This window comes from Nylanderia fulva, unplaced genomic scaffold (genome assembly GCF_048542155.1).
Source record: "Nylanderia fulva isolate GAGA-0341 unplaced genomic scaffold, ASM4854215v1 Scaffold2, whole genome shotgun sequence".
Classification (NCBI taxonomy): domain Eukaryota; kingdom Metazoa; phylum Arthropoda; class Insecta; order Hymenoptera; family Formicidae; genus Nylanderia; species Nylanderia fulva.
In genome coordinates, this window is record NW_028190263.1 from 7,237,776 (window position 1) to 7,263,024 (window position 25,249).

A 25,249-nucleotide genomic window follows, 5' to 3' on the forward strand; every position below is an offset into this window, starting at 1 on the left:
GAGGCGACCCGCATCCAGCCGCCTACGATTGTTCGAAATTAACATCGTCTTCTCGAATCTCTCGCTTTTTTAATTTATATTTTAGACACGCTATATCGGAAATACAATAGATTTATTCCGATTAAATGTAATATTAATTATATAATTTATATATGTAATATGATTGTATGTGCGATGTCCTAGATTTACCGGATGCTCTTCCGGTACCATAGATATATAAAAACATGCATTATCATAACATGCTGAATGAGAAGAATTAAAAATATCAATAGTTATATAATAATTAAGTATTGAGAATTAAAAAATTGTAAAACAATAATTAATAAAAATTAATTTTGAATTAATTGTAGCAAAAAGACATTTCGTTCAGACAATATTAATTTTAGAAATCATCCAAAGAATCGTTTGTTAAAAAATAATATAATAAAAAAGCAAGACATTGTATATTGTTTAATTAATTTTTTACATCATGTAAAGTATTTTTAAATTGTGTATAATAATAATTTCAATTCTAATTTTTAATTCTCTATATTTCTTAATTATCGCCTAATGTTCTGACAATTACAACTCAAATTTCATTAATTTAAAATTAAGATGCATTAAGAAAACGCTGTTAATTAAACCTTGCAACATTTATTTTTGTGATAACATTTTTCTAGTCCGGATGCAAGCAATTAAGAGAGACATCGACGAATTCCCCGAATTCGGACAAATAACGAAGAAACGCAAAAATAATATAATAAAAAAGCAAGACATCAAATATTGTTTCATTAATTTTTTACATGATGTAAAATATTTTTAAACCGCTTATAATAATTATTTCAATTTTCCTTAATTATCGCCTAATATTTTTACAATTAATTACAACTACAAATTTCATTAATTTAAAATTGAGATGCATTAAGAGAACACAGTTAATTAAATCTTGCAACATCTATTTTTGTATTTAAATTTTTTAGTCTCTTCCAGGTGCAAGCAATTAAGAGAGACATCGACGAATTCCCTGAATTCGGACAAACAACGAACCGAAGAAACGCACTTCCGACTCGCTCGCTTCCGTTCGCGGACGTTCGTACACAGCTGGAGACTCCCCTCGCGTTGGGAGAGACTACTACTAACAAAATGCAATTATTTTTAAAAAGGATGTAGGGACACACGCGCGCGCGCTGCAGCGCGTTTCCAGGGGACGGTACGCTCCGATTAGACACACGTAGGTGCTTCTAGTAGACCATAAGTGCCATATCGACGAGATGGGGCTGACTGGCCCCGTTTAACACTTTCGCTATTGCGTCGTCGGGAGCGACGTGCTGCAAATTGTTTATAATAGGATTGATGATCGGTGCCCTCGTTTGGTACCCGTTTGATTTTCTCAAACATGATTGACATTTCTCATGATATGTCACATCTTCAAAAAGGAATGATCCCTATTACGATAATATGTCATTTAGATAAACGTTCGATATTTTTTGTAATTTAAAATGTAAAAGATCAAATTTGAGATTATTTGAGGTAATTTATATTAAAGAAAAATATGTTTAATAATTAATGACATTTCTCATGATATATTACATCTTCAAAAAGAAATTGTCCCTATTACGATAATGCCTTTTAAATAAATGTTCGATATTTTTTGTAATTTATTAAAATGTAAAAGATAAAATTCGAGAATATTTGAGGTAATTTATATTAAAGAAAAATATGTTTAATAATTAATAGAATCAATGAAAATAAATAACGAGTTTGGAGACATCGAAGCCGCTTTGCACAAAGACGATCTTCTCTCAAATCGATCTGCAAGAAGAAGAACCTCCCTCGATGTCGAGGGAGGAGTCGAATTTGGCGCAGACGCGGCTTCGAGGAAAAGTTCATATACTTACTCTTATGTATACGAGTCTTGCTAATAATTCCGCCAGTATATTCGCGAATTTTGCCAGACGCGCTTCGACATACAATTCTATTCTGTGTTTTATTACTATATATTTTGAGAAATAAACTTGAGTATTTTTATAGAAGAATGCCTCTTTGTTAAATTTTCGCTATCTCGAATTTATCGCACTCTGCTGACAAATTGCAACAAAGTGATCGCAGGCGAAGTTATAGAGTTTTTCAGATGATGTCGAGATCAAAATGAGAGTTGACAAGAAAGAAGAAGTACAGACTAACGTTAACGATGTCAAAAGCAACGAGAAAAAATTTTGAAGCACTACTTCATTGATTGTCATCGATAAATTAGAAATGTATTTCTCATTTTCATAAACGTAAGTGCAGCTTATTTAAAGAACCATAAGAAAACTTAAAATAATTCTTCTTTATAAAAAATGAAAAAAAATATACTAACAAAATATGTTCGCGAATGGTCTAACATTTACATTAGCTTAATTTGCATGCAAATATTCCGTTGTTCGGCAACAATTTGCTGAAGATTGTGTCAGCTGATTATTGATGATTCGCGGGATTATGAATTTGAAACATAGAAACGCCTGAAAGTTTACGCTGAGACGAAAGAGTTTATCGTCTCGGGTGATGAAAATAGATCTCTCAGTTTCTCTTTTCGACGCTCCGTCTGTCGAAAGAAAAAAGAAACGATGGCTTCAGCACATGTATATACGCATAAGTGACGCACAGATATCGTTTGTGCGTAAAATTCGCGCCTCCGGAATGGCAAAATGCACGTATTAGCTGTTAAGCGGGCTCCACATATGAAGAGCAATTAAAAGCAGAAAGCTTAAATGAACTAAAATAAATATATATCTTTGTTCAATCATCTGTCATTTAAATCACATCTTTCCAAGGATATAAATGTGCGGTTAAATGAATAATTTGTGTGACTTGATTTTTGCGAAAGTAACAAGATTAAATGTACTCTCGCGATTACAGAATGAAGAGATAATATCTTCCAGATTTTGCAAATTCTACATACGATAGATAAAATAAAAACCTACGTGAAAAATCTCAATATTATGTATTATTATTATTATTTCGCAGATGGCAAAATGACAAAAATTGTACCTATCCCTAATGACTACTGACATTCGTATAATGTTTGACTTTCTTTCAGATGCTGAAGTACTGGTGGATGGCGAACAACAAAACTGAACGCAATGACAGCGACGACGTGCCGATCGAAGAGATGCTGCAGGATCCAGGATCGATGATCCTCTTCGTCGGATATCCACGGTGGCTGCTGTATTTCGCCGCCATCTGTTGTGTTCTCTTCATGTTGATCGGCATCCCGGGAAATCTCATCACGGTAATCGCGTTGTTCCGCACCAAAAAGGTCTGTAATTAAAGCTATAATATTTAACAACATGCGATAATATTACAATAATTAAAAAAGACATAAATAAAAAAATTAGACATAAATAAAAAATTAAATAAAAAGAATTTATCTAAAAGCGATTTGAGCTGAAAGTTGATTGATATAAATTGATATAACTTTTATATAATTTTGATATTAAGATGATCCTGATTTGTAAGATAGTGTTATTGGGATTGATGTTCTAGAAAATATATATTCCCCGAAATGTCTATCTACATGAATCACAATAATATACTGGAAAAACTGTTTCGCGTTATTCGTGATTTTCATGACTTATACGCGGAAAGAGGCTTAAAATACATCATAATAAATTTGTATTATACTAAAGGCGTGTACCGTTACTGAAGTTTCCGGTACTGCTTACGCGCAAAATCTTAAAGTAGTCCGAGTGGTTTACCTTGAGTCATTATACTTGTTTTGTCTTACAAGACGTTAACAATAAGTGAGGGCGTTAAATTGGACAGAATATTTCTCAATTAAATGTACTTTATTCATTATATTTTCAAGAGATAAATTCTATATATATTATTCTATATTTTTTTTACACGCTACGTTTTATAGCATAATTTTTTAGTTTTACATAATAATTAAGTCATATTTGTTTTATATTTTAGAAAATATTTTTCTATTTATTTCTCTATTTAACAATAAATAATAAAAAATATATTTTAACTGAATAATTTCATAAAACATATCTACAATTATAAATATATGTAAATAGCTATACTTATATACTAATAATTTTTAAATACTCCTTGTATTCCGGAAAAGCATTGTTTTGGATTATACAAAAAATTGTTTCATTGCACAGCAAAATGCAATATTTTATTTCTGGAAAATACTTGAAGATGTGACACAAGCCAATGAACAGAGGTCGTCGGCACGATTCTATAACAAACGAATCCTGCCAGCAAAGTCAACCATCAATGGGTTAAATTTGGAGTCGATTACGCGGAACTGCGTACATACACAATCGTTGTGTTTGCATGACGGTTCACGTACTTCTCTGTGATATAATCGACTAGTTAGAATTAAATCACGAAGTCTCCATCAATTTTAGCATGTTTGCTTCGTGGAATTTGGAACAGTATATTCGGCGAGCTACGCAAGTTAATTTTCACGTTTGACAAACTCGTCGTATTATTATTTCGTCTATCAATCAATACATATTAATCATGATTGATAATCAAATAAATAATTGATAATAAAAGCAGATAAATAATTGACGTTAAAAAATAATTGACAATTTTATTATAATATTAGTATAAAGTATAATTTTATTATTTTATAATTCTTTATTTATTTATTTTTGCATTTTCATTTTGTTGCAGCTAAAGAACGCCACCGCGGTCTTCATCATGAATCTGTCGATATCAGATTTGATGTTCTGCTGCTTCAATCTGCCACTCGCAACTTCCACATTCTGGCACAAGTCATGGTTGTACGGACCACTTCTCTGTCGGTTGTTTCCGCTCTTGAGATACGGCCTCGTTGCAGTCAGCCTCTTCAGCATTCTCGCAATCACGATCAATCGCTACATCATGATCAGCCATCCCGGTCTCTACCCTACGTAAGTAGGGATCCCCTCTTTTCCTTCTCTTGCTGTACAGATAAAACTTAGTTTTGTATAATTATTTTAAACATTTATTTTGAATACTACATTTAAATGACAAATTATTATATTGCACAACAAATTGACAAAATAAAAAAAAACAGATTTAAAAAATATATTCCTTCCTTTCTTTAAAAAAGGCATGTTAATTCGATTCTCGAATGTATCGATTCATCTCGAAATACAATATATTGTTGCCTCTTTTCCGCAATGCGGTTATATAATTCTTTAATAATAAAATCTCAAAAATTGTGACGCATGCATACAAAAATTATTATTGCAATTAATGCATAAAAATACATTAATTAATTATGCAACGCATACAAATTCAATATTTAATTCTTTTACAGGAAATACGAACAAAGAAATAAAATTTTCTACAAGAATCTGATTAAATATCTACTTTTATTAGACTCGCGCGAGACTTTACACCCCATACATCCATCACACTGCGCTGCTCGCGCGTGACTGATTTTCATGCGGGGTATCGCGAGCGCGGGCCCGATGGTCACATGACCATAGTGGTCAGCTGACCACTGGTCATGTGACCATCGGGCCCGCGCTCGCGATACTCCGCATGAGAATCAGTTTCGCGCGAACCGCGCAACGTAATGGTCGTATGGGATGTATTAATCTGATGAAAAGATAGAAAGAGAGAGTTGCTTTCGCCGTTCAGCGTGCAGAGCTGTGCAGCACAGCGGACGCGTACAGACGAGCGAATCTAATGGAAGCGCAGATATTTTGATCGAAAGATTCTTGTAGAAAATTATATTTTTGTTTTCTGTTAAAAATTTATGTATTGAATTTTTATGGATCACGTAATTAATAAATATATTTCTATGGATGCATTGCAATAATAATTTGATACATAAGTTGCAATTTTTAAGGTTTTATTATCAAAGAATATATTCTTTGATAATATAATTATAATATAACTTTGCTTCGCGCACGTAATTATATTCGATTAAACTACACAAAATGAGAAAAAAGATATGTAAAAAGATATACATTTATATACAGAATAGTAGTTCTCAAATACAATAGAAATTCGGCAAATTAAAATTATATATGTACATAATAGATATTCAATAAATTAAAATTATATAAAGATAATAGAAATTCGGCGAATTAAAATTATGGTCATAGCATCAAACAACTGTCATTGCTAAGATTAACAATTTGACAATTGTAAAATGAATAATAAAAATGATATCAAAAGAGCACGCAAAGCGCGCGCTTGTGTTATTTAGTATTATTAAATTTTTCATTTTTTTTTAATAATTACATATTATTTTTAGCTTGTATAAAACGAAATATTTGATACCGATGGTTCTGGCGATATGGATCGTCGCTTTTGGTTTGCTGATCGTCACGTGGTTTGAGCAATTCGGACGTTTTGGTTTGGATCCCGCTATCGGATCCTGCTCGATCCTGCCGGATGTGAACGGAAGAAACCCAAAGGAATTTCTCTTCATTCTTGCATTTCTAATACCCTGCGTGGCTATTATTGTTTGCTACGCCAGGATCTTTTATATCGTTCGCGAAACTGCTGCGAAGAGCAGGGGCAAGATTCTCAGTGTGGAGCCAATGGAAACCAGCCATGTAAGATATAATTATTTAAGCAAGAAAGTTTAATATATAATACAAAAAATCAAGAGAATATATTTATCTATATTTATCATATTAATATTAATATTAATATAATATATCAATATTAGATATATATTAATATTAATATAAATATTATAATATTATGGCTATAGCTATATTAATATTAATATTATTAGATATATTAATATATTAATATTAATATTAATAAATCTTGTTTTTCGGGTGATCATATATAATCATGATTTTGCAGCAACACTCTACATCCAAAAACCAGGAGCAAGAACTGTCAGTTCTTTGCGCTCCTTCTTCGATACGAACGAGTTTTCTCAATCCAAACGAAGAAACTGATCTCGAGCCATCGACATCTATTAACGAAGATTCTTCCTGCTCTAAACAGTCGATTCACGATCGAGAAAAATCGGATTGCACGACGAGAACGCATATAGACGATCCAACAATTATCAGCCTCGATCCAAACTTCAACGCTCTTCATATGGGCGCATCGGAAGACATGTCATTTGTGGATGACGATCGCGAGGAATCCGGTCTCACGGAAATAAAGATGTTTCTGAACAGAAATCAGAATAACGAATCACAGCAGAAGTCGTCGAGAAACTCTTGCGGGAGGCTGGAAAGATTGACCAGCCGAGCGTCCTTCATTGTCGAGTCCTCGCTGCAGAGATTCACCAGCAATCGTCCTGATTGGCGACCGGAAGTCCTGGTGGATTCCACACACTTGCCCACGAAAAAGGCCTTTCGCAGGGAGTCAAAGTTCAAGAGCATCAGCAGGATCCGCAACGGCGAACCCATCATCTTAGCACCCAAAATGTCCACCAAGGATCGGAAGCTGCTGCAAATGATCCTGGTGATATTCGCGTCCTTTCTGGTGTGTTATCTACCGATCACCATCACGAAGCTCTTCCACGACGCAATAGACTGTCGAGGCCTCAACATCGCCGGCTACATACTTATCTATTTGACGACTTGCATCAACCCCGTCATCTATGTTGTGATGAGCTCCGAATACAGGAGTGCGTATAAATATATATTGCTGTGTAAGGGCGAGCAGCTCGCAAGCAAAAGGAGACTGCCGAGTTTGTTAATGTTCAGTTGAACTCGTGTATGATCACAGAAAAAACAGTATCCTTGAAAGAATGCACATATGCCTTGATTCAAGTATATTTTATCCTTATAATAGCGCCAAATATAAATAATCTTGGATAAAGGATAATTTATTCTTAAAACAAAAATGCAAAATATTTTTAGTTGGAGCTAAAGTTAATATAATATAATAAATATAATTCTTAGTTCAAATGTGACTAAGTTTGTTTTTACCATATAACGATTTTAAAATAAGAATATATACTTTACACAAACTTATATTTATTATTAAGGCAAATAAAAATTTGTAAATTACAAAGAGCATTCTGTGCTTAAATAAATCAAATAGCGTTTAAGAATAAAAATATACTTGAATCAAGGATTCCTTTTTTCTGTGATTAATTATGCATAATGGTAAATGTAATAGATTAATATAATAGATAAAATAATGTTTAATTTTTATATGTTTGTTATATTACAATTGTGTATATTTTATCGGTAATGTATCTATGTTATGTTATATTTCTAATAGCTAAATAATAGATATATAATTTTTGTTTGTTATATTATTTGTATGATCAACGTTGAGGAAATTCAGATTGTTCGCGCTCATCAATAATTCCCTCTTTGTAATCATAAAATAATACTATTTCGAGCATAGCTAATTCTTTTTTTAGACACTTGAAAAATTATCAACTTACTGTTAATACAAAGAGTGCAGATTTTTTAAACGTAGTTTAAATCAATAAAGTTATTTTTATTGATTTTGACATATCTAAAGTAGTAAGATATATAAATTTATTTCTCTGATGACGTGTGCTTCTTTTCATTATTTCTATTCACTTTGCGTGTAATTAGATAACAGTGATTGTCATTAATATTTTCGCACTGAATATCTATCTATTAATCATAAAATATAACTCTAACTCTATAAATCTCTAAATGATCTCTTTACATAAGAATATTTAGAATTTCTTGCCAGCGGTACTTATTGTTATCCTTCTAATTTTTTTGGATCTGTGCTAAACAGTGTTAAATCACTGTCAAACACCAAAATTTATAGATTGCGTTAAAAAATTTTAATATTACATATTTTTATAAATTTTTTAAATATATTAAATAAATAAATAATTGACATTTTTTAGCAAAAACCGTGAATAATTTAAGAACCGTTCATTCGTACAATATATATATACAAGTTATCGCAAAGCATCACTGAAATATTTATAGATAATATTCTACAACGAGGTAATTAAATAATTAATTTTAAATATGTTACATATAAGAATTGAATCTTATCTATACAATTTTTATCTATATACTTGAATTTTCTCTTGAAGAAAAAATTACTTATTATTTATCGTTTAATATTTTGCTAAATGTCAGCTCTAATAATTAATTATAGAATAATATGATTTCCATAATAGTTGTAGTCTTTTTAATTATTTAGTCAATATCATATCTAATCACTGCATTATTCAATTTCTCATTATTTTAATAAGAAGATTCAATCTTTCATTTTTTTCTTCTTATATCAATTCTAATGGATTTCTATCAATCGTCCTTTACCGTACTTGAGGAAACCTATTCAATTATATATTTTACAAATAAATCTAGTTAAAAAAATATTTAAAGCTGAAAGGATTTTTTCGTTGTTAATATTGAACACCAGCCTATCAGCCTACAGTGTTCAATTTTTGTCGAGATTAGGCGGCACCGTTGCCGATATCGTATTGATAGTAGGTGGCCAGCTCTTCTCCGTCTTGCCACTTCCGGCGTCCTTCGGGGTGACCTTCGTGACATCTAACTTGCCAGTATTTTCGCGATTTTTGTAGTACAACACGCCAGCTGCGGCGCCCATGCCTATTCCGCCAAGTACCAAAATCCACTTCAGAACACTGCAAATCGAGATTCCATATGTTAACATTCAATTTATTACATCGATAAATTCAGAAAAAATTTTAGAGAAATTAAAAATAATTATATTTATAATTATATTTATAATAAAATATATTTATAATAATATATTTATAATAAATATATTTATAATAAAATATATTTATATAATTATATTTATATAATTAGAATAATGTGGAAGAAATTGCAAGAGTTATCCATCAAATTTAATTATTCGAGAAATATCATTATAAGTTGGAACACTTACTTGACAATCGATATCATCTTGAATACGACCTTCACCTTGTCAACAAACTCGTCGTCGAGCAGTATTCCTTCTTCGACCCAGAATAGCGGCAGTAGTGCTTCCGGAAAGTTCTTCATCAATTTAAATTTCGCGATCGGTTGTATGTACATGTTGAACTGCAATCGTTTATGCGCGCTTATTGGCGTAGCTGTCATCGGTTCGAAATCCATGTCCATTTCATGATCGTCCTGTCAAGGAAAACGATTTCATCGATTTCTCATCACGATTATACTTATCTACTTATGTAATGTTTCTTTTAATGATATATTTGTATTTTATTCTTCGAATCGATATCTACATATATTAATATCTTACCTGATTCGGATGCAAACCATCCACCAGATCTAACCAGTTCTTCTCGCAATCGTAAAAATGAGGAGGCGATCCGATGATAGGTGCACCTACACACTTCGTCATGTCATAGAGATTTCTCGTTAGGCAGGTGTCCGGTGTCGGGCAGAAACACTTTTCATCTTCGTTCTTGCTCATATCTCCTAGATCCGCCGTGTAATGAAGAGTTTTGATACCTACGAAGTAAAAAACGTGTCATATAATAATATTATAGTATGTCATATTTATATATATGTATTCAACGAGATAATTCTTCTTTGTTTTTACACTGAACAAATGACTAAATTAATAAATATTTATTTCAATATTGTCTAATAAATCATTTATTTGAAACAAATATTTATTCGTTTTAAAAAGAATTTTCTTATATCAAATAAATATTTTTTTCATATTAAATCAATATTATTATGTCAAATCAATACCATTCGAATTCAATAAATATTTTTTCAGTGTACTTGATTATACTTGATTGCGTATCAAACCATTTATTACGTACCTTTGACAGTGTTGTGATAACGAAAATGCGCGCTGATACTTCGACAAATCTCGTATCCGAACGAGACAATGTCATCATCCGGTCCGAACAGAGGTGCAAAGATCGTCGAATCGGTACCATTGTAAGCGTTGCAGTGATCCTCCGGCCAAATATCCATCGCAGGTTTACCATTAAATGTCAGGACGGTACCGACGTCTTTGTAATTTTTAATACCACGCAGAACCTTCATACGCTCCGGGACGGCGGTTCCATTTTTCTAATAAAATTATATTCGTAATTGTCATTAATGCAACGCGCGATAAATTTTTTCTGACGTCTGCATTCACGTATGCATTTTTTTGTAATATATATATATTCAATTAAAAAATTACAATTTTCTCACGGCCAGAGTTGCGACCGACATACATATACTTGTTATCCTCATGTATGACTCGCTTCTTTTTTAACATAGAGTGCTCATTTAATATTTACTCATCAACACGCGAAGAATTAAAAACGTCACAGAAATGTTACGTCAAGAAAACATCAGAAACGTTAGAAATGCATGCATTATTAGAACAATAACATGCATAATATTACATGTCCATGCATATAAAGTATTATAGAATATATACGTATATATATAAAAAATATATATCTCTATGAAAAGTATCCAAAATATTTAAAAAATAAATAAATCATTTAAATCAACAATTTATGTAAGAAAATATAATTAATTTTATTAAAAGTACTATGGCAGAGAAAAAATATCTTTGCTCGAAGAAGAATTGTTGAATATGATTAAAATTGTAAATAAAGTACAATAATGAAAATTTGTAATTTTTTAGAATTAAAACCTACCCCGCCGAAGAGGGAGAACAGGTAACGATTTTCCCCATCCTTCACCAGATCCTTTGCTTCAGTTTTCAACACGTTGCACACCGCCGATCCAGCAAAGTCCGTCACCGTGCAATCAACCGGGAGACCATCGAAAAGTATATCCTTGGCCTTGGCTTTCACGAACAACGAGGGTGGTTTATGAAAGATGCTGTCAACCGCTTTGCCTAAATTATTCAACGAATTATTAATTGATCAAGTTGAATCAAATCAAACAATTGCGCAGCGATTTCTTCGAAACTACCCCACCAACACACTAACGTTATGTAAACGTTTAACAAACGTTTTTCGTTTGTTAACTTGTCAAATGGTTTGTTCTTTTAACGATGAGAACGTCTGTTCACTCGAAGAATTGTAAGTCTTTATATTTTTTTAGTGCACAGAGAATATTGATATAAATTAAATTTGCAATCTTTTAAAACTAGATATGTACATTCACATGTTTTATGAACGTTAAGATTCGAGCGTTCCTGAAACTCTTATATAACGTTAATATATTGGTGAGGTAAATATTTTCATGAAAATCAAATTTAACCGTCGCATGACACAAATATGAGACGATCAAGACGCTAGAAGTCTTATATAAGTGCACACCCTTGACGAGAAGATACGTACATGTATATGCATTATACAGAGAAAAGTATCTTTCTCATGTCCCACTTTGAACCTTCCGGCGTGCGTTATTATAGTCCGAGACGACCTAAGCGGCCGATATTTGTTCGCAATCGATATACGACTTTGAAAGGAAATAATGATATCGTATATATACGTACCAACGACCGGCATCGCGGTTGGCTTGTCCTTCAGGGTCATCATCGCCATGCCCAAGATCATGAGATGCGGAAACACCATGTCCTCATCGCCCGTCAATCCGTTGCTCTTCTTGCGATTGAAGAACCATGTGGTCTTCATGCTGTACTCGACGCTGTCCTCATCTTCTTGATCGACGAGGTCAAACTTCAACTTGTGCTCACTAAAACGGATATCCGAGTTTTCGGAGATTTCGTAGAATAAACAGACTTATGGAGATCTCAGAAAAGATTCGATAACTGCGGACTAAATGTATAGAAAAAAGATCAACTTACTCGTAAAAAAAAGGTCCGACCTCTTGCACCTTCGGCTTTTGACCCTGTGCAATCTCATCAGGGTTGGTAATGTTGAACATGTAGACCTTAAAGTCCAGTGGCAGAGGGAAATTTGACCACATTTCGCGTATCTCGGAGCCTGGTTTCAGCATGATGGCCTACGAATCATTGAATATCAGTAATTTCATAATCACAATTTAAAGGACATTGAACATAAATGATCGCAATGCTTTTAATAATTAACGCGATAATTTTAATAATCAACAACTTTTGTAATCTCGTAATAATTTTTATATTTTTCATTTAATATAGATTTACGGTAATTTTTTTAAAATAAGCTGTTCAACTTAAATTTGAAATTTTGCAATCCAGAAAATAATTATTTTTTTTCACAAAAATTATGCAAATTATAATCTTAAGGTAACAGACACAAATATTTATTTATTTGTTAAATTTACGCTATAGAAATTAAATAAATGTATTTTAGCTAGCTATGATAATCATTTCTAAAAATGTTTACTTGTAAATACAACGATAGAAATTGTTATAATTTTGCCATTTTCAGATCGTAGGCTGGAATATATAATGAGATACTAGAACAATATGCTAGATTATAGTAGCCAACAGCAGGGTTCAAGGATATTTTGCGCCATACACTTTTACAGAATGACTTGACTATTTCACAAGATTTAGTAAAGTCGCAACAACTACTTGAATAAAGCATGTATAAAGAATTTTGCTAAGAAGAAAAAGATCAATATAAGTTACATTAAAATTTGCCAAAATTATACATAATACAACATGCTTAAGTATTTATTTAATTAATGTATTAAAACTAGAGAATATAAAATTATTTTAAAATATCGACATATAGCTACAGCAAAATATATTACAAGGAAATGATCAAAGAAGTAATAACATATCTCTAAAAATTTATCTTTATAGAAAATTGTTACATCCTTTCGATACATTCTTCAATTAATTACAGGAGTTACGCGAAAATTAAATCGTTGAATAAATAAAAATGTGATGTTCTTTTCAATTAAACTGGCTACACTAATTCAGAAGTTATCTTTTTTCTTCCAATGTCGAGCAAAAAAGACAACCTTTGACCTAGTGTATAGCCAGTTCAGCTGAAAAGAACAGACCTATTATTGTAATGATACACATATATACTGACTGACGATTTCAAATAAGCATCAAAGTAGTATAAATTATACAAGTATTATTATCATTACGCTTATTAAGCTGCATATCGAATGAGTGACCCTAATGAGCGAAACTTGAAATATATGTATAAAACAATGATAATTTGTCATTTGTTTACCTTCTTAATCTGCGATTTAATGAGTGCGGGAAATCCACACCAAATTAAAATGCCAAAGGCAAACATAACTCCACCTGCGATTCCGAGTTTCTTTATAGAAACCATATTGACGGTCTGTGGAAATATCGAGTAACATTTAAGTTTAATCGCGCGATCGAAGCTAGATAGATATTTTCAACGAATAAACTACTTTTAAATAATCATGATTTACTCTAAATTAAGCTACGCGCTTAATTTTGTTGTTGTTCTAATAATAAATCGGATATTTTATTGTATATACTTCGGAAATTAATTATAATTCTGATAATCAATCGCGGCCTATTGCGCTATATTTAATTTTAAGTGTCATAATTTTTTTTTCATAGAATACCAATCAAAACTATAATTTGATCAAAAGTTTGATTTTTGAAGAACAATTGCATCCATAATTTAATTTTTTGTGAATTCCATTGTTGGATGCAAAAGTCGCGACATTAAATCAACATTAATACGATTGAAACCTTATTGTAGTCTTCAAGAACACGAATCACATTTCTCAAGATTCTGTCGGATAACGGAAACACATGTTGCAAATGGAAACGCCTCATAGCATCGTATATCCTCTGAAGGATGTGAACACTATATTCGCGTTTTTTGGGATCCTTGAACCATCTTTTCTCTTGTTGATGTCCCATTAATTTTAATATTAAAACTTAATAATAGCACCTTTTTCTCACTGCACTGACGAAGAAAAAATTCAAGATTGTCTCGTATAAGTTTTAAATTAATAAAAATTTTGTCTGTGTGTGTGTATATAAAATCAAATGCAATATGTATTATATATATATAAATTATTGTTAATTATATATAATTAAATTAGATAAAATAATGGATCTTTTTTGAGCAAATGATTTTAATGTTGATTTATTGTTTGAATTTTATACAATCTAATGGTGCGGAAACGTTTCGAACATTTATTGCAGTTATGTCATCTTCAGCCGCTGATACTTATAAGTTACTCTGTAATGGAGATCAATTCTGCAATTGAGATTATTATTCGAGCCGATTTTTCTTTATATTTTTAATATATTTAATAATAATATAATATTAAATATAACAACAATAATGTAATTTAAGAAAAAATATTATTAAATTTAATTAAAAAATAAAATGGAATATTATTATAGAAAAAAATAGAATAAAATATAAACGAAATAGATTTTTGCAAAAGTTAAAAACTTTGCTGAACTTTATATTATATGGGAATAAAATATCAAGTTAAAATCCGTAAAATTAATACTAATAGAAATAAGTTAAAGAATAAAATGTTTAAAATTTAATTTTTTGAGTTGAAATATAATTAATTACGCGATTTAAATCGTCTTCGTCTCTTTTATCGAGTCTGTTTTATATTCAAGCAAGTAATAATCTAAAGTAAATTCAATGTAATCTTGTTTCTTTTAATGTCGTCATGTGTCCAGCACCAGTGCAATTATCTGATTTCTTATATAATCTCTTTCGTCGATTTTTCTCAAAAATTATTGCTTCACATAATTCGTATTTTTTTTTAATTGAAAAAATAAATAACAAATATAATACGCAAAAAGATTAAAATAAAAATTCCGATTCTCAGATCCTCACTCTTTTCGAGCACGAAAAACGAATTTACAGATCGCTCTCGTTGGTTTATCTGAAATTCTCGCAGAGTATGGATATATCTCGAATATCGAGTCTGTTTTTATATTCAAGCAAGTAATAATCTAAAGTAAAGTAAATGTAATCTTCTTTCTTTTAATGTCGTCATCAGTGTCCACCATCAGTGCAATTATCTAATTTCTTACATAATCTCTTTCGTCGATTTTTCACAAAAAAATATTGCTTCACGTAATTCGTATTCTTGTTTCAATTGCAAAAATAAATAACAAATATAATCCGCAAAAAGATGAAAATAAAAATTCCGATCCTCATTCACTCTTTTCGAGCGCGAAAAACGAATTCACAGATCGCTCTCGTTGGTTTATCTGCAAGATTGAATATGGATATATCTCGAAAACACGAGTTCGCGGATCGCGACGCGGCAAAAGCCCTCGACCCTTCCCGTGTGGTACCGTTCTCGCACCTGTGCGATCACCTGGCCGATTTGTTCGCCGCCACCCTTGTCGTCGCCGTTGATCGTGCGCGGCTCGTCACGAACGAACTGCCCGGGCGATAATGACGCCGACGTCTTGTCTTACGCCGGGCCGGCGTCGGCGTACTCCTGTCAGCTCGTGCCTCATTGCGAACCTCTTGGCTTCCCCTTGCTTAGAAACACGCATCTCGATGCATTTTATTCCACTCAGGCGCGATGCGATCGAAATGCGAACGGAATTCGCTCGCTCACTCGCAGAGTCGTGTGTGCGATTCTGTCACGCTAGAGATCCCCCGATTAAAGTCACCGAATGACGTCATTTTGCTAATAATTTTGCTATGATGACTCTGTCAATTCTCCTTCTCTAGCTAGCTTACGGATAAAGACGGAGTAGTGCATTATTCGTATTCTGTATAAGAATCAGAGAAAATTGAAAACTGATTTTTTTATGTAAATTGATATCGTCCATATTTTTAGGTATCTTTCTAAATAAATCTTTTGCAGAAACTTGTTGAGAAAGATATACTAAAATAATTAAAATAGAATAATTAGAATGAGATAATTAAGATCAATTAGAAAAATTAATTAGACATGATTAATTAGACTGCATTATTTCGTAACTTTTGTTAGAGCAGGATCTTTAAATGACGTAAGCTTTTTCTCGTGCAATTTTTATGGCAGATTATCTAAAACAGTCTTGAGATTATATGAAAATCATAAATAATTGCGATTCTTCAAATTCTCTATTTTTATTCAATTTTGTTAAATATATATCTCTTTTATAAATACACCACGTGTTACTTGAAAATATATATGTAATTTGCAATTACTTGGCGTATTAATAATAGATATGTCATATAAGTGCATGATCTATGCATATAGTAATAGAATCTAATGATTGTAAAATATGATTTACATTTAATATTAATGTTAATTACTTCTCGATCGATTAAGGCATCGCATATAAGCAGCTGCTATAATTACTGAAAATTACTATTAATAATTACTAGATACCGTTACAGCAATTTATCTGCTAATATATACTATAATGTATATTATAAACGTTATTACTATTGAGCTAGTAATAATTATAATCAGTCGAGAAATAATCAACAATTAAGTACATTATACTAATATCTAATATATCACTCGTTATCAGTAATGATATTTTTCAAGGAATTAATATATTTAGAGAAATAATTATTTGTATTAATATTATTCTATAGTAATATTCTAATTATTGTATTAATATTATTATAGTTCTATTCTATACTATAGCAATATTCTCTAATATTGATTATAGCTATTGTAATAATATTTTACAAATAATTCTGATATTATACGTTTGTGTAAGACAAATATTGCTACAATAATAGGAACTATATCACGTTAAAATGATATAATTAGAATTATGCTAATATAAGCATGTTATCAAAAATATGAATTAAATGACAAAATCTTTCAAATTATTATTTCCAACACGTAAATTCCGATTAATATCGCGTGGTTAACGTTCTCTTAAATCTCTTAGCATTTATAGAGATTATAAGTATATAGCAAATATATAATATTATTTATTATGAATTATTACTCTCTGTTAATCAATGTTGGGTGGCACCATTTCAGCTTGTATGGTACTAATTGTCGATTTTTGGGTCGCACTGTTCTGCTCTGATTGTTTCGGCATAAGATCCGGTTTCGTAACGTTTCCCGCATTCCTCTCCTTATAATATCTCATTCCGGCGACTGTCATCATGCCGATTCCACCCAGCATCGAGAGCCACATTAGTATCCTAAGATAGGAGATAGATCAATGATTTCGATGTGACAGGAATCTCTTTTGCAAAAGAATCATATTTTCAAGCGATCTTATTTACAGTGTATATCAAGCATTTTCGATATATATCCAGAATAATAACTACTTAATTAATTAAAAGATTAAAAAAAGTTAATCATTTAAAATGTATTAATTTCTAACTTCAACTAAATAGTTATTTTTTATCTTAAATTTAGTAACTTTTTTCCTAAATTAAATTTTTTTATCTCTGAATACCATTATTGTTTTTTTTTAGTTATAAACGTGTTTTATTTTTAAATTAAAGTATTATTAATTTTTATTACTTCATCTTTGTCATCAATTGTAATTACTAAAAATATATATATTTTTCTATATAAAAATCAAAACTTCTTTGTTATTTGTTATTATAAATTTTAAAAGAATTAACAAACAAAATTCTAATTTAATATAAATAATGTTTTTAAAAATTAACTTTTAATTTAACTTTAATTAATTTAATCTTAACTTAACTTTAACTGTATTAATTTTTTGTTCATGCAACTTTTAACTTAATTAAATTAATTTTCTATATAACTATAAACAACTAACTTTAACTAAACTTAGTTTAAAAAAATCATTAACTTACTTAACCCTGTATATATCAAAACATAATATGAAAAAAAGTGAAAAAAATAGTTTCGACGTAACAATAAATCAATAACATATCACTCACTTTGCGACTAAAATCTGTATGTACGCAATTTTCAATGGTTTTATTAGAATAGGTCCGAGTTCAAGTCCGTCCTCTATATAGAAAAACGGGAAGAGCGCTTCCGGAAATTGTTTCATGATTTTAAGCTTGGGGACGGGTCCGACCAACACGTTGAATTGAATCTTCTTGTACGCTTTTATCGGAGTGCCCGTCAGTATCTCAAAGTCGAAAGCCATCCGGTGTTTCTCCTGCGCAAGCAATGTATCATTTTCTTAATTATTGTTATCATTTTTATAAACACCATAATTTTGCGTTAATTTACGTTAATTTCCGCGACCTAAGAGTCATCCTGTATTGTTCTCTTATTTAATGTAAACTCTTCTCATTATTCTTTTCGTAAAAATTAATTTATTGCAATCCGAGAAAAAATATAGTGCATCTGTAATATTTTAACACGCAAGTATCTCGTAAACAGTGATGGGTAAGATACATTTAAAATGTATCTCGATACAGATACAGGATACGTGTAAAAAAATATATCTAGATACAGATACAGATACACAAATTAAAATGTATATAGATACAGATACTCAGATACTTTAAAAATATCTCAGATACACAGCAGATCATAATAATGGTAATATGCACAAAATATATACTGAATCATTCTTTTATCTTTATTAATATTTTTGTTTATATTACGACTTTAATTCCTTAGTCTTAACACGTGAAAAATGCGTCAAAGATATCGTCACTCAAACTATTTTGTCATGGTACTCAAATTTGACCAATGCTTAATAATCGCTTAACCGGTGTTGATAACGATATGTTGATAACTTGTAGTCTTGATCTTTCAAAAATTTAAAGAATTGGGGTATTAAAAAGAATCTGTGAAAATATATCTGCAAATGTATCTGAAAAAAGCAATTGAGGTACCATGTTTTGTATCTAAATACAGATATAGATCTAAATGCTTCAATTCGAATATATCTCAGATACAGACTCAGATACATAAAATGTATCTAGATACTATCCAACCTGCTCGTAAATAAATAAATATGTGTAAATTTACAGGATCGGGATTTATCCCGTCGATCATCTCCAAATATCGTGGATCCGAGTTAAGAAAATGAGGCAGGCTTATTATTATGGGCACACTCATGCAGGGACCTGCGTTAAATACGTTTTTCGGCATGCATCCTTCGGTGTTACTACAAAAACACGTAATATTCTCGTCTATAGACGGATCTCCTAAGTCTGTCGTGAAATGCAGCGTTTTGAAACCTGCGTTAAAAAATGATCTATAAAATATTGACATATTATCATATTAATTTCCAAATACAAAATATCTCAAAAACGAACAAAACATGTAGTTTTTTGTAAAATTTTAGAGACTGTCTATTTTCAATGCTTAGCACACACATTTAAATATCTTACATCTTTATGCATAAATATTAATAATTCGAGTTTATTAAATTTGAATCTAAAATTTGTTTTCGCAGATTTACTATTAATAGAGTTTAACTAAATTATTCAAGTCTAATAAAATTATTTTGTTCAACATATTCATTGTACGAAATTATATTAAATTATAATAATTATATTTTTCATTAAATAATAATTGATCAAATAATTTATTGAATTTATAGGTATTAAATAATTATATACAATTATTTATATGCGTTAGAGAGATATTTAAGAAGTCAGTTCAAAACAAGTACAACTCTTCTTCATGGAATACTATCGTTACCTTGAACTTTTCCTGGTCTAAGGTAATATGTGGGCATACTTCGGCAAATATCTGGAGAGACCGCCCAGACTTTTCTATCTTCGGTGAGAAACGGCGGAAAAATGGTTCCATCCGTTCCAATATAATCGTTACATGGGTCACCGGACCATACGCTCATCTTTGTATCGTTTCCTACCGATACTACACGGCCGACATCCATGTAATTTTTGATTCCACGATTTACTCTTATGCGCTTTGGCGATAGAGTCCCGTTTGCCTGAAATGCAAATAACAATTACAGGATATAATTACAGAGATAGATACTATATTTTTAAATATACTTTAATATTTTAAATATATTTAAATATTTTTAATAAATATATTTAATTTAAATATATTTAAATATTTTTAATAAATATATTTAATTTATATATATTTAAATATTTTAAAATAAAATATAAATATACATGTATACTGTGTTATTAAAATAAATAATGATTTATAAAAATTTATTTTATATAATAAAATTATTAAAAAAATTAGTACATTAACAATCAAGACTTTGTAAGACTCTCAAATGTAACAAACATATTTAAATTTAAACCACCAATTTTCTTGGCTCAATATTAAGGAATTAAATATTCGAGATTTTAAGTCAATTAGAGGTAATAATCTCTCTGTCTCTTCCCTAAAGAAACGTAAGCAAGAACAATATCAAGGATTATTATAAGTTAAAAATCTCGGATTGAGATTTGACTTTGTGAGAGAGTGTAATAGTTTATTAAAAAAATGTCAAATTAAAATTTAAACAATTCTTCGTGTAAAATCAGTAATATCTTGAAAGAAACATCTTTTGTAATATCTTTGACTTAGCAAAATAATATTCTTACAGAATGATTTTTGTTCTTGCAGCAATATAAAAGTACAATTGCGTCAAAAATATTACATTAAAATGTAAAACAAGTGCACACCTTAGCAAGAAAACCATATTTGTAACGTGATTCGCCCTCTACGATAAATATAGCTTCCTTTTCCTTTAACGCGTTACATACTGCGGATCCAGCAAAATCTGTTATGTCCGTACAATCAACAAGTATACCACGGAAGAATAGATCTTTTATGGTGGTCTTAATAAATATTGATTCAGGTTTCTGGAAGATACTGTCAAACGCCTTGTCTAAGGATATTCGTAATATAAAAATGTAAATTAGCTCTTTTATGCCGTTTCGTAGTTTCGACATTTTAAATTATACTATAACATATTACATTCCATTATGTATATATTTCAAAATAGACATAAGCATATAATTAATGCAATTTATACAAAAAATTGAACATTAAAGTGTGTAAATCAAGTAATATAATTAGAAACAGTCACATAAAAAAAGGAAATTGACGTATAATATTTTTCGAATGTTTAGGAGATTTAATTCTGGAAACTTATAGTGTGCATATTTTATTTAATTGTAAAATATCGCGTCCTCGCTTACGTTTATGTATAGATTTTTGAAAAAGAAATCTCAGATTGAAATATTTTACAATAAAATAAATATATGCTACATTCACAATTAGATTTTAAAAATTCTTTAAAAATTCAAAAAATATTATACATATCGTATATTTATCTTTGAATTTTATTTGAAACTTTTTAATTATTACTTAAAATAAATAATATATTTTAATAAAAATAAATTATTCAGTAATTAAAATAGGAGTTTAATACTACATTTTTTTCTTAATCATACGAAATGCCGAATGTTTAAGGCCATATTACAGCTACGTACTGATAACGCCCATCGCAGATGGCTTGTCTCTTTGAATAATCAAAACTACTGATATCATGAGGGGATGAAAAAAGTAAATTTCCGCATCCTCAGACATGATGCTCTTTTCAGGATTGAAGTACCAAGTTTGTCTCAAACTATACTCTACAGTATCGTCTTCTTCTCGATCTTCAAGATTTTCCTTGTCCCGATACAAACTGAAAATAAATAATTTATTATCATAAAATTGATAAGCTTTTATATTAATTTCTTTAAATCAAGATTTTATATTTGATTTTTTTCTTATTAAATCGTCTGTTTTCAGGAAGCATTTGTAGCACACCTGAATAAATTTCTTCGGAAAAGTAAGTAGTATAAGAAAAGACATGCCGATTCCTCTTCTTGTACTTCTCGTCATTGGTTCATAAAAATTTTCATCATATTATAAATTTCCACATTTTTATTTAATATTTATAATTTTTTTAACTTTTATTTATAGAATCATAAATAAACATTATTTAATAGCGGATAACATTTTTCAAATTTTTTTACAATTGTAATGTATAATACGTATTTGCATATACTATTTACAACTCTTTGTGCTGTGAAAATTTGACCCAGCTATTTTTATAATAAATTTATACAATTGTCTAAATTACTTCAATATTATAAAGAAAAAAAAATTACAATATTATAAATATTATATACTCACTCATAGTGAAAAGGTCCCACTTCCTGCACAATCGGTTTCGCTCCTGATTTAAGCTCAAAAGGATTTGTTACGTTGAAGACGTAGATCCTAAAATCCAGCGGCTGCGGAAGTTTTTCCCAAAAACCGCGCATTTCATCCCCTTTCTTCAGTCTAACTTGCTGTAAATATATAAAATCACATATTTATTCGTAAACAAACTTTTTTGCTTTCTGTATTCAAAAAATATAGAACTCTGTAATAAATTTTACTGTGACAGGCATACTTTTATTTTGATTGATAATAATTATTCATAATCAAATAAAATTAGTAGTAATAAAATTTATTTAAAATTAATTTAAAAAATTTTATTAGATGTTTACAAGCTTGAAACTCAATTTGTGTCTTAAAATGAATAAAAAATTATTCTTTTAATTTTTTTAATATTTGAAAGGTAATTGTAATTGTAACTTACAGATTTGACCATCGATTTTAATATAGCGGGAAATACTACGTTGTATATAAGAAGCATAATGAAAAACGTACTGGAACCAGCGATTGCTAGTCTCTTTATGGTCACCATATTATTATTAATCTAAAACACACACAACACAAGCAAATAATTTGTACTTTCTATCTTGCACGATTTCCATAAAAAAATCATCGACACCTTATATTGGTCATAAACGTGTAGCACGATGTTGAGGATTTTGCCGATCGTGAAAAAGGATAATAGCTGATTCACATACGGATTACGTATTGTATTGTCTATTTGACGTAAAACACGACGCGTATTTTTTTTTAATTTTTTACAATGGCATTCTTGAAAGACGCCCATTCTTTGCACTGCCAAGAATCTCAATTTTCAAAACGGATAAAAAAATCTTGGATTTTCAAATGTGAACAAAATTTTTAAATCTTCCATCTTTCAAATTAACATCAAATATTTCATTTTCAAAAATTAACAAATTTCTCTTAAATAACACTTGATTTCTAAAATTGATAAAATTCCGATTTTTAGCAAAATCTTTAATTTTCAAATTAATGTAAAATATTAACTTCACAGTTGTTCAAAATTCTCGATCTTCAAGATTGATAAGCTTGCATATTAATTTCTTTAAATCACGAAATTTTAAATTTTATTTTATTTTTTTATTAGATCGTTTGTTTTCAGGAAACATTTGTAGCACACCTGAATAAATCTTTCTTCGGAAAAGTAGTATAACAAAAAAAATGCCGATTTCTCTTCTTGACTTGCTGTCGTCGGTCCTCAGCAATTCGCACTGGTGAACTACCCGTTCCTGCAGAGTTTCTCTCACGTTCGCACTTTCTTACATACATATATATATCTTTATTTATCCACTGATCGTGATTCGACGACATCGGTTTATTGCGACTGCGCAATCAAGTAGCTTTTGACTAAGATTTATTGGTCTGCGCAAATGCATGTGCATGCTTATTTATAGGTTTTAGTGTAATATGTGCTTGTCTTATTTTGCCCTTTAAAACAATTAATGCAATTACGTCAAAAATCAATATTAGTAATGTAAAAGAGAACATTGTGATTTTAAAATGATAGCAAGTTGCATCCTCTAAGAGTAAAACCCGAAATCAAGTTCACGACGCATCCAAAATAAGCATATGTAAGCTCGAAAAGAAACAGGCTCCCATACTATTTAAATTATATTTTTAATAAAATTTAAAATATAGTTATAAATTATATATTATATATGTGATATTTTACACAGCAAAAGTGAATTGTCAGTACAACATTCATCATTTCCCTTGTAGAAATTTATCACTATAGTAACGCCAATTAATCACTTATTTCGAGTACTTAAAATACTGATATATATACTAATAATTTAAGTACTCGAAATAAATAATTAAGTACTCGAAATAAGTGATAAATTGGCGTTACTAGTGATAAATTTCTATAAGGGTTATATATAACTTTAAAGTAAAAAATATAAGAACATAATATTTGATCATAAACTATATAATTAAGAGAAAAAGGCCAACTTACGAGCATAAAAAACAAGGTGTAATTATATATTTATTTTTTATTTATTTCAATCCCACATAGCACAAAACATTTCAGAGACCTTCGCAAAATTTATTCAAAAATGTTTCATATACGTGAAAATGTCCGCTATTTTGTCACAAATACGTTTATGAAAGATTGCATAAATGTTTCAAATGTTACTTTTTCTATGTTATGTTTCATAAATGTTATAATGACGTTTCGGTGTTACTTGAAACTTTTTTGAAACTTTGAAACATTTCTGCAACATTTATTCTGTTGAGTTTTGTGCTGTGTGGGATAAATCGTAAACTCAAAGTGTTATCATAAAATTAATAGTATACGTTTCGACTTACTTAGGCCGATGGCAGAGAGCTAAACGTAAGCGCCGTAGTGTAGATCTAAATCTAAAGTAAGACAGAGAAATGATGTAAGTCATGTCGCGAAGCGCGCGTGGTGCGTTACGTAG

The 25,249-nt window shown here is 30.2% G+C and overlaps 3 protein-coding genes across 7 annotated transcripts; 1 reads left to right on the forward strand and 2 right to left on the reverse strand.

Moving 5' to 3' along the window:
* Nucleotides 1-1,813: 1,813 nt before the first annotated feature.
* On the forward strand, nucleotides 1,814-8,886 carry LOC114942869 (G protein-coupled receptor moody). 2 transcript variants are annotated; one of them, XM_085482113.1, is made up of 5 exons: nucleotides 1,814-2,258; nucleotides 3,059-3,250; nucleotides 4,651-4,889; nucleotides 6,230-6,533; nucleotides 6,793-8,886. In XM_085482113.1, the coding sequence occupies exons 2-5, from the start codon at nucleotides 3,059-3,061 to the stop codon at nucleotides 7,654-7,656; spliced, it is 1,599 nt and encodes a 532-aa protein (XP_085338239.1). In that variant the 5' UTR covers nucleotides 1,814-2,258; the 3' UTR covers nucleotides 7,657-8,886. The 2 variants fall into 2 exon arrangements, with proteins under 2 accessions (XP_085338239.1, XP_029174175.1); XM_029318342.2 differs by having other exon boundaries at nucleotides 1,815-2,258; nucleotides 3,059-3,277.
* Nucleotides 8,078-16,617, reverse strand: LOC114942874 (sensory neuron membrane protein 1-like). 2 transcript variants are annotated; one of them, XM_085482112.1, is made up of 9 exons: nucleotides 16,080-16,617; nucleotides 13,982-14,095; nucleotides 12,655-12,812; nucleotides 12,343-12,542; nucleotides 11,534-11,736; nucleotides 10,694-10,949; nucleotides 10,162-10,373; nucleotides 9,808-10,034; nucleotides 8,078-9,541 (listed from the first exon to the last, which is right to left on the reverse strand). In XM_085482112.1, the coding sequence occupies exons 2-9, from the start codon at nucleotides 14,084-14,086 to the stop codon at nucleotides 9,334-9,336; spliced, it is 1,569 nt and encodes a 522-aa protein (XP_085338238.1). In that variant the 5' UTR covers nucleotides 14,087-14,095; nucleotides 16,080-16,617; the 3' UTR covers nucleotides 8,078-9,333. The 2 variants fall into 2 exon arrangements, with proteins under 2 accessions (XP_085338238.1, XP_085338237.1); XM_085482111.1 differs by lacking the exon at nucleotides 16,080-16,617 and adding an exon at nucleotides 14,482-15,055.
* Nucleotides 16,618-16,710: 93 nt separating this feature from the next.
* Nucleotides 16,711-25,205, reverse strand: LOC114942870 (sensory neuron membrane protein 1-like). 3 transcript variants are annotated; one of them, XM_029318343.2, is made up of 9 exons: nucleotides 25,137-25,205; nucleotides 23,233-23,352; nucleotides 22,782-22,939; nucleotides 22,091-22,287; nucleotides 21,278-21,483; nucleotides 20,328-20,583; nucleotides 19,650-19,861; nucleotides 18,599-18,825; nucleotides 16,711-17,881 (listed from the first exon to the last, which is right to left on the reverse strand). In XM_029318343.2, the coding sequence occupies exons 2-9, from the start codon at nucleotides 23,338-23,340 to the stop codon at nucleotides 17,686-17,688; spliced, it is 1,560 nt and encodes a 519-aa protein (XP_029174176.1). In that variant the 5' UTR covers nucleotides 23,341-23,352; nucleotides 25,137-25,205; the 3' UTR covers nucleotides 16,711-17,685. The 3 variants fall into 3 exon arrangements, with proteins under 3 accessions (XP_029174176.1, XP_029174177.1, XP_085338240.1); XM_029318344.2 differs by lacking the exon at nucleotides 25,137-25,205 and adding an exon at nucleotides 23,950-24,066; XM_085482114.1 differs by lacking the exon at nucleotides 25,137-25,205 and adding an exon at nucleotides 23,428-23,616.
* Between the last annotated feature and the right edge of the window lie 44 nt (nucleotides 25,206-25,249).

Bases quoted from the DNA above. Each gene is read 5' to 3' on its own strand.
- LOC114942869 (XM_029318342.2), top strand. From the start codon at position 3,059: ATGCTGAAGTACTGGTGGATGGCGAACAACAAAACTGAACGCAATGAC. The intron at 3,278-4,650 runs GTCTGTAATTAA...ATTTTGTTGCAG, and splicing joins CGTTGTTCCGCACCAAAAAG to CTAAAGAACGCCACCGCGGT. The intron at 4,890-6,229 runs GTAAGTAGGGAT...TATTATTTTTAG, and splicing joins CATCCCGGTCTCTACCCTAC to CTTGTATAAAACGAAATATT.
- LOC114942874 (XM_085482111.1), bottom strand. From the start codon at position 14,655: ATGGGACATCAACAAGAGAAAAGATGGTTCAAGGATCCCAAAAAACGC. The intron at 12,543-12,654 runs GTAAGTTGATCT...TATCCGTTTTAG, and splicing joins GTCGGACCTTTTTTTTACGA to TGAGCACAAGTTGAAGTTTG. The intron at 10,374-10,693 runs GTACGTAATAAA...TTTACTTCGTAG, and splicing joins TTATCACAACACTGTCAAAG to GTATCAAAACTCTTCATTAC.
- LOC114942870 (XM_085482114.1), bottom strand. From the start codon at position 23,595: ATGGGCGTCTTTCAAGAATGCCATTGTAAAAAATTAAAAAAAAATACG. The intron at 20,584-21,277 runs GTGTGCACTTGT...TTTGCATTTCAG, and splicing joins AATATGGTTTTCTTGCTAAG to GCAAACGGGACTCTATCGCC. The intron at 19,862-20,327 runs GTAACGATAGTA...TTTTTAACGCAG, and splicing joins TAGACCAGGAAAAGTTCAAG to GTTTCAAAACGCTGCATTTC.